Source organism: Electrona antarctica, assembly GCF_951216825.1.
Source record: "Electrona antarctica genome assembly, chromosome: 1".
NCBI lineage: Eukaryota > Metazoa > Chordata > Actinopteri > Myctophiformes > Myctophidae > Electrona > Electrona antarctica.
In genome coordinates this window covers 3,239,959-3,249,197 of record NC_136806.1, presented here as the reverse complement: position 1 = coordinate 3,249,197, position 9,239 = coordinate 3,239,959, and the positions used below count along the sequence as shown (strand labels likewise).

General features: G+C 49.6%; 1 protein-coding gene across 1 annotated transcript in view; it reads left to right on the top strand.

Moving 5' to 3' along the window:
• Positions 1-1,576: 1,576 nt before the first annotated feature.
• LOC306927436 (uncharacterized protein) overlaps positions 1,577-9,239 on the top strand; it is a gene marked incomplete at its 3' end in the record, with an annotated part of 50,399 nt that continues 42,736 nt past the window's right edge. The window contains exon 1 of the mRNA XM_079507179.1: positions 1,577-3,490. Coding sequence (XP_079363305.1) covers positions 1,862-3,490 — 1,629 coding nt within the window. The 5' untranslated portion in view covers positions 1,577-1,861. The remainder of the gene's footprint in view (positions 3,491-9,239) is intronic.

Sequence of the window (9,239 nt, the reverse complement as noted above, 5' to 3'; positions counted from 1 at the left end):
TAGTTACCCCGTGTCTTCGCTGTGTACACCAGTCACCCCTGTAGTTACCCCGTGTCTTCACTGTGTACAGCAGTGGTGCTGTAGTTACCCCGTGTCTTTGCTGTGTACACCAGTCACCCCTGTAGTTACCCCGTGTCTTCACTGTGTACACCAGTCACCCCTGTAGTTACCCCGTGTCTTCGCTGTGTACACCAGTCACCCCTGTAGTTACCCCGTGTCTTCGCTGTGTACACCAGTCACCCCTGTAGTTACCCTGTGTCTTCGCTGTGTACACCAGTCACCCCTGTAGTTACCCCGTGTCTTCACTGTGTACAGCAGTGGTGCTGTAGTTACCCCGTGTCTTTGCTGTGTACACCAGTCACCCCTGTAGTTACCCTGTGTCTTTGCTGTGTACACCAGTCACCCCTGTAGTTACCCCGTGTCTTCGCTGTGTACACCAGTCACCCCTGTAGTTACCCTGTGTCTTCGCTGTGTACACCAGTCACCCCTGTAGTTACCCCGTGTCTTCGCTGTGTACACCAGTCACCCCTGTAGTTACCCCGTGTCTTCGCTGTGTACACCAGTCACCCCTGTAGTTACCCCGTGTCTTCGCTGTGTACACCAGTCACCCCTGTAGTTACCCCGTGTCTTCGCTGTGTACACCAGTCACCCCTGTAGTTACCCCGTGTCTTCGCTGTGTACACCAGTCACCCCTGTAGTTACCCCGTGTCTTCGCTGTGTACACCAGTCACCCCTGTAGTTACCCCGTGTCTTCGCTGTGTACACCAGTCACCCCTGTAGTTACCCCGTGTCTTCGCTGTGTACACCAGTGGTTCTCAAACGTTTCCATGTGAAGGACCCCTAAATGGACATGTATTAGCCTGTGGACCCCATTTGAAAAGATGCCAAAGGGACCCTCCATAAGAGAAGATTTGTATTACGGTTCTAGCAGTGACTCTTGGTGGCTCAGGGGTAGAGTGCCTGGATGGTAACCGCAAGGTTGCCAGATCGAACCCGGGCTCCCCCAGAGTTACTGTCGAAGTGTCCTTGAGCAAGACACTGAACCCCTAATTGCTCCCGATGTGCTAGTTGGTGCCTTGCATGGTTTCCGCTGCCATCGGTCATCGGTGTCTGTAACGCGCCTTGGCTAAAGGCGCTATATAAATGCACCATTTACCATTTAACCATTTTCATTTCAAGGACCCCCATTTTGAGATGCATTAGGCTACGGCTCCCTATTTAATGGCATTTCTTATCTCTGGGTCACCAACTTATATCGTAAAATCAATGTTAATTTAACTCTGAGAGTGGTTCCACTATAGCACTGTTTCCTCAGAACAGCTTGTGTAGTTATGATAGCCATGTTTATTTAATATAGCAAGGCAAAAACACTGGAGTCTATGTGTGTTGTCATCTCTCTGCACTCGTTGACTGTTCTGTTTAATGATCTGAGCTGTTCCTACCTGTCTGTGCCGCCGCGGCACTTTTAATTAACGCACGGCAATGATTAAAGTTTTAACTTAATTATCTTTATCTCTTCTCTCAGGGCCTTCAACCCTCGCTGGGGAAACTGAATGAGACTTCTACTTGGCAAGAGGAGAGAAGAAGAGGAGGAGGGGGAAAAGATCCAACGGCTCCCTGAGAGATAGAGGAAGATATTAGACACGGTGGAAGGAAGAGAAAAAAGAAGAAACTTAACGAGTGACTGGCACCTGCCCTCCGGCTCAGTGTGAAGGGCACGCCATGGAGGAGTGAGAGGAGAGGAGGGGGGTGTGTGTGTGTGTGTGTGTGGGGAGAGGAGAATGAAGACAGCCGGAGAACAAGCCCTGCCTTACAGCCATCCTCGCACAAATTAGGGACATCTTTTTTTCCACGAGACAAGATGATTACGAGAATCCCCTTCTTGATGGTTTGCCTGTGTCTGTGGGAGGGGCTTACGGCAGGCGTCTCGGCCAGTAAGACGGTGCGGAGGAGAGGCGTGGGCGGGCCGCACGCGCCGAAACTAGGGGAGAGCCGAGCTGCCGACCAATGGGACGCGAGCGTCGTGGATACAAACGCGATGCCCGTCGTGACTCTTAGGGACGTGATTGGTCACCAGGACCAGGAGGACAGGAGCGGAGTCGTTTCTCGCGCTAAAGTGTTGCAGAGTCGCGGCAGCGCCCTCCCGCTGTTCGCCAACAAGGAGAGGTTGGGCTTGAAGCCCAAGAGAGAGGTCGACTCCGTCAACCGACCGGAAGTGACTCAGCACATATTATTAGCCAATGCCAAGGAGTTAGCTCCGGACGCCAGGAAAGCTCCGGACGCTAGGTTAGCTCTGGACGCTAGGAGAGCCAAGAACAACACCAAGAACGCCGAGGCCAACGTAAGAACAGGGAGGGCAGAGAAAGTCTTTAATATCCACCATAACAAGCCAGATGTGCATTCCAACAAAACCAGAATCAAACCAGTTCCTAGATCCAGGATGAGGCCCGAGTTAAGCATTCACGGTACGGGCGTGTCTGGGAAAGGTGTCGATTCCAACCGAAAACTCAACCTCACGGGTAGTTACGGGGTTCTGAAGCTGCTGTCCAAAGAGAACCTGGTCCGGATCGTAAACTCACAGATGCAGAGTGTGCCGAGTCTGGCTTTTCAGGCCAAGGGCAGCCGGAGCAGGAAGAGGGATTTGATTGACGTTAATCACGGCCAGTCGGAGTATGTGAAAGTGCCGCGGCAAGACACGGCTGCCACTCAGAATCACTCCCGCTCGGATAATCAGAGCACGTTTCGCCACGCCGGTCCTGTGACTAATCCAGATCTTAATCCGGATCAGAGCGGCGCTCGTGCCCGTCTGAAAACCGCGACCGAAGCCACTTCAATTTACAGTAAAGGAAAGGATCATTTGGCGAAGCCAGGTTTAGTTATCGGCGACGACAGCTCCAAAAGCAAACGCCTCTTTCATCCGCCGTCGTCAACGCCCCAGAACGAGGTCAGTCTGGGCCCCGAGAGGGAGACTATTAGACAAACGGAGCCTCCAATAACATTGACGAAACATCTTAGCCGCCATGTTCCCTTTGAAACAAATGACTCTCTTCCGTTGGTGCTGACTCTGCAGCCTCTCGGTGAGAGAGCAGCAGGGAACGGAGCCATGGATTCCAATAGAGACCCAGTGGTTTTAGAGACTCAGACAGCAGAGCTCAGCAGCACCACTCAACGCCCTGCTAATGATGATCCTCCCACCGAGCCAATCAACAGCAGCCATGTTCTGAAGCTCCGGCCGGAACACGAGGCGGGCCGCAGTGAGGCGGGCGGCGGCGGCGGCGGGGCGGCGATGCCCGTCGAGGCCCAAACAGGGACTCTGGGGAGTGGCCTGGTGTTTGAAGAGGCGGAGTCAGAGGAGGTTCATGATGCTGAAGAGGCGGGGCTCGGTAACGAGATGGTGGGGCCCCGCTCTCGCAGCCGCAGGAGTTGGATCTGGAACCAGTTCTTCGTAATCGAGGAGTACGCCGGCCCCGAACCTGTGCTCATTGGACGGGTAAGACTGATTCATTTCTCCTATTCATATTTTTACTGCATCAATGTTCTACAAATCTGTTCGATTCTGTCCAATCCCACAAGTACTCATCTAACCCATTAAGAGCTGGAAAGCATCTGTGTCACCTTACCGAATGACGTCACCATCTCATTGCACAATTGTACAATTTAAGATGCATTGCTTACAGTGTATTAGCACAAGTGCTAGTTCTCAACAACTGAGTACCACAGACGAAAAACAGTCTAAGTCCAAATTTCAGACTGACCCCTCCACGAAAAGGCCTCGTTGTCCTGAACCCTTATCTATCATTTATATATTATGGATCAATAGTGTGGACTTAGACTGTTATTCGTCTGTTTACTGTCCACAGTCAGGACACTTTTCTAAGTAACACTTAGCCAAGAGGGATATATACTATAGTAATATTTTCAAAATCATACCCATTACATTGACTTGTGAAACGAAACAAAGGTAATAGTCTAGTTGCCAGCCCATAGAGCCCCATTGTGAACCCGGACATGTTGAGTACACCAACGTTTTATGTTAGAAATGTTGAGTATGGGTCCCCAGCATGTAGAAACTACCGGATGCTAACTTGCATATGTTGAGCAATTTTCATAATTGGCATAATATGTGACCATACCATTAACAACCTATAGAAGGCAAAATATAAAAAATGTCATCATGCTTTATGTAGCATGTGACATGTCAAACTAGGGGGTTTTCATGATGCTGAATCCATCCAAAAAAACACTCCTTGGGCTATAAACGGCCATGGCTACTATTTTTTGTGCAAAACTAATGCTTGGAATGGATTCAGCCTCATGAAAACCCCCTAGTTTGACACGTCACATGCTACATAAAGCATGATGAAATTTAGATTTCTTTTCCCCCTCAGATATTATGCCAATTATGAAAATTGCTCAACTAATGCAAGTTAGCATCCGGCAGTTTCTACATGCTGGGGAGTGGGACCCATACTAAACATTTCTAACATAAAACGTTGTCCGGGTTCACATTCTGGCTATACTAGACACACATTAATGTAATGGTTAACCTGAACTAACCCTTCACTAAATAACCTTTCCATGACCTCTCTGTAATGGTTAACCTGAACTAACCCTTCACGTCAAGCCCGAAGGGGGTTAGGATACGTGGTTTATGTTCAGCATCGTCATAAACCTTCAATTGAAATGGATTTACATCGGGTCCCGGTGTGCCTGTGCCTGCGTATATATAGGCTCCCAGTCGCCCCCATAAAGGCTCCGATGAATCAATGGTGCACCGAGGCAGCAAACAAAAGCCCGGCCTCCGATCCCTGCATCAGCGCAGCCCCCGGGGCTCCATCGCGAGCACCACCAATCTGGTGCACACCGACGGGAATTGACATCTCCAGGAGAATTAATGGCTTTCCTCTTTCATTCCTCCATTGATCCTCTCCCCCCCCCCCCCCCCCCCCCCCCCACACCCCAGGGCAGGGGGTTGTCGGAGTATTCCCTCATTTCGCTGTGTTTCAGGGCCTGTCAGATCTCTTCGCTCATATGGCCCAGAGGTTCCGCGAATTTCCACTTAATGCTATATGCAATCGGGGCTGATTTACACCTGCCAACGTCGGGATTAATCTCCACATTTTCCCAGAGAATAACACTGGGAGGGCCTCGTCCTGTTGCTCCACTCCTAGTAATTAATTATAATCATCGACTCTCCACGTCTCACCCTGACGCTCCCTTCAATAAGGATATTATCCCGGGGCAGCGGAGAGGGGGGGGGGGAGGAGGGGGTGGGGTCATGTTGGCTGGACAGAAGTCATTTCCAGACGTGCAGACAGTATTTATTGGCTGCTGCTCTCAGCTGGAGCCTCAGACCCCTAACACACACACACGCACGCACGCGCACGCGCACACGCACCCACGCACACATGCACACGCACACACTGGCACGGACTCATACCCAGCTGCGGCAGATATAGCCTCATTTAAAAGTGTGTGTGTGGCCAGTTTGCTGAGCAAATGAATAGAAATGACCCTTGTGTAACTGCTGCAGGCTGTGTGTGTGTGTGTGTGTGTGGCTGTGTATGGCTGTGTGTGTATGGCTGTGTGTGTGTGTGTGTGCGTGTGTGCATGCGTGCGTGCGTGCATGCGTGTCCGTGCGCGTGCTTGTGTGTGTGTGTACAGTGTGGAGGAGGATTGGTTAAAGAGCCCTCACTCGGTAGGTGTCTCACTCTCTCATCTAATACGACTTAAGCTTAAAAATGACCCCCCGAGCTGCACAGAGGCAGACAGCCTTGCTGCCTACGACCCCCCGAGCTGCACAGAGGCAGACAGCCTTGCTGCCTACGCAAACACACACAGATTAGCCATCATTTAACCCATTTTGACCTTTCAAATGTCTTCTAAATCATGACAGTTTTCCGAAAACCAGTGGCGTGCACAGATAGACACTAGGGGGTGCTAGAGCACCCCCTGCCCTTTTGGCAATGTGCCCTTTTGAAAAAAAAGGAGAAAAAAAACCTTTTTTTTTCTTTCTTTTTTTTGGTTTTTCGAAAATAGCAGACCTACAAGCTCATAGCGCGCCACTCGGTGGCGCGCTATGAGCTTGTAGATCTGCTATTTTTCAATAGCTAAAGCATAACATAATGCTAACACCAAAAGGGGTTCCCGCCCAAAATGGATTAAGGCAACCGGCCGGTTCCACGCGCTGCACAAGGTGCCCTTTTTTAACTTGAGCACCTGCCCCTCTAAATGTCTGTGCACGCCACTGCCGAAAACCCTATGTTTCTATGTCAGTGATTCTCAAACGTCATTTCAAGGACCCCCAGAATTATCTGTATTCGGCCAGCGACTCCCATCTGAAGATATGTCGTTCCAGGGAGGGACCCCCGGAAGCAAAGATTTGAATTAAAATCATTATCGAAAAGCAGATACAAGCAGATCTACAAGCTCGTAGCGCGGCACTCGGTCAGCTTGCAGATCTGCTATTTTTCAATAGCTAAAGCCATAATGCTTAAAACACCAAAAGTGGTTCCCGTTCAGAATGGGTTAATTTGGCTTTTTTGTTTTGCCGTATATATCCTATGATGGATGACGGGGCTGACCCGACGCTATGAGTTAGTGAGCGGCCAATGGGAGCAGCTCGCTGTAGACGGTTGCTGGGTACATGCAGATGGCACCACGTGTAAAGCCATTAGCGCCAATCTGCTGTGCCGAGCAGGTATTTATGCCAGTGCACAGTCCAAAGAGGGGCTGGTTGGTGCCAGACTGCATGCACAGTCACACACACACACACACGCACACGCACAGGCACACACGCTCGCACGCACTCATGATAGTGCTGGGCTTGGAGTAAACACAGAACCGCGCTGTGAGTGAGTGAATGTGCGAGTGTGCACGTGTGTGTGTGCATCATATGCCCGTACGTGTGCGTGTGTGCGTGTGTGAATAAAGATGTGACGTTTTATGATAACAGTCACACACGCATAGATACACGCACGCACGCACGCACGCACGCACGCACGCACGCACGCACGCACGCACGCATGCACGCACGCACGCACGCACGCACGCACACGCACACGCACACGCACACGCACACGCACAGACACACACACAGTCACACACACGTGCAAAATGCTCTAATGAATATTTAATGTGTGGTGCTTTTGGCAGAGAGATCAATAGGGACAGTGTTGTACTTCCTGTTGTCAGGATTGTGATTTCATGCAGAGCTGTGTGATATCACCCTGTACAGTATGTACAGTACAGAGGAACAAACAACCGCGTGTGTGCGTGCGTGTGCGTGCGCGCATGTGCAAGTGCACAAGCGTATATACACATAAAAGTAAATGCATGAAGTGCATTTTTTTGGCTAATGACTTGTTATGCACGCATCTGCACACGTGCTCACTCACGCACGCACACCACACACACACACACACACACACACACACACACACACACACACACACACACACACACACACACACACACACACTCTTCAAGGTAGTGTAGAGAGGCTCTTATCTCAAAGCTTTGTAGAGGACTCCAAACAAAAGCAGAAATGCCACATTCTAGAAGATGGTTACTGTACTGTGTTAACACCTTAGAAGCCCGGAACTATTTCATCCATTTCATCCAGGGTGCCCATCATTTGTAGCGCACGGACCACTTTTACCGGCGCACCGGAAGCTGGTGTGCATGTCTGTGTAGCAGCTAACAATAGCCACAACACTCTAGAGTCGATCGACAACAACGGGAGGTAATAATAAATATATCGCGACTAGCGACTGGACCGCTGAGCGCCGTCTAACACAGGATCTTTTTTCAGAATTAGACGGGATGATTTAGATCGGGAGTTATGATCGTTTTAAGATTTTCGTTTTCGTCAGCTAAACAGGCAGGGGAGATTTTCGATGACGTGTCACTTTTTGACACGTCATCGGATCGGGCAACAAGTGCTCCAAGGCTCTAGAGCGATGCGAACGGTTTTGTTCTAATTAATCTCCGTCTTGTTTATCAATCTCCGGCTTGGGCACTTGACCGTGACCTTGAACTTGGACGGAGAACTCCGGCTTGGACATCCAAGGTGTTAATGAACCAATCAGAATGAAGATGGTTACTGTACTGTGTTAATGAACCAATCCAAATGACACCCAATACTCCAAGATGTCGACAGACTCGACAGGAGACAAAGTGTGCCTTTGGCCTATAGCGATAAATCCAGCGTAAGCCATAGTTTGTTGAGGCACGGAAGGCAGAAGGTTATTATATATAGTTCCCCTCATTCATTCCCCTTTTATAGTAATTGTCTCCACCAGGCCGAAGGCATGGGGAGAGAGTATGTTTTGCACTCCGTCCGTGTGTGTGTGTGTGTGTGTGTGTGTGTGTGTGTGTGTCCGTCCGTCCGTCCGTCCTTCCGTCCGTCCGTTACCAGCTAATCTCCGGCACCGTTAACCCGGTCGATGCCAAACTTTGCACACACACTCCCTGGATGCCAACGATGAACCTCTGCCCCGCATTTTCCAGAACGGCCTGTTATAGCGCCACTGCACCGATCTGCGTGAAACGTTGCATGCACACTCCCTAGAGGCCAAGGACAAACCTTTGACCTGCATTTTCCGCATCTGCCTTTTATAGCGCCACCAGGAGGCCGACTTTGTAAAACACATTTTTTTATATTACTCCTCCAAATTCTGTCCAAAAATCTCACAAATCGTTACACAGTATCTCTATGGTCATGTGCTCAAGTCGGATCTGTCCGATATTTCATATTCCATCCTAATTGGCTATAATTGGCTTTCACAGTTTGCAAGATTGCCCCGTTTTGAACAAAAGCCTCAAATCATGAACGCAGCATGCAATTTACGTGAAATCTTTCACACATGTTCTTACTAGGCTGAGGAATATATCCCACCCTTTTCACATTGGCCTGTTATAGCGCCACCAACAGGTAGATTTTTGCAAAACACATTTTTGGAACAAAATGCCTCAAATCATCCAATTGCCATCAAAGGCAAACATGTTTATATTACTCCTAAACATTTTGCCAAACATCTCACACAGTCCTATCCTCCTGGTGGAGACCTGTGCCCAGAAGGGCACTTTTTCTAGTTAATTATGCTTCTTTAAATCAGCTGCCTCTCCAGGGCAGGGCAAATTATGATATAATTCACGCCAGCATTCTTCCCTGTTCAGCTCTTATTTTGAAGAGCCAAAAATCTAGACCGGATGTTGTGAACTTAGTAATGGTCGCG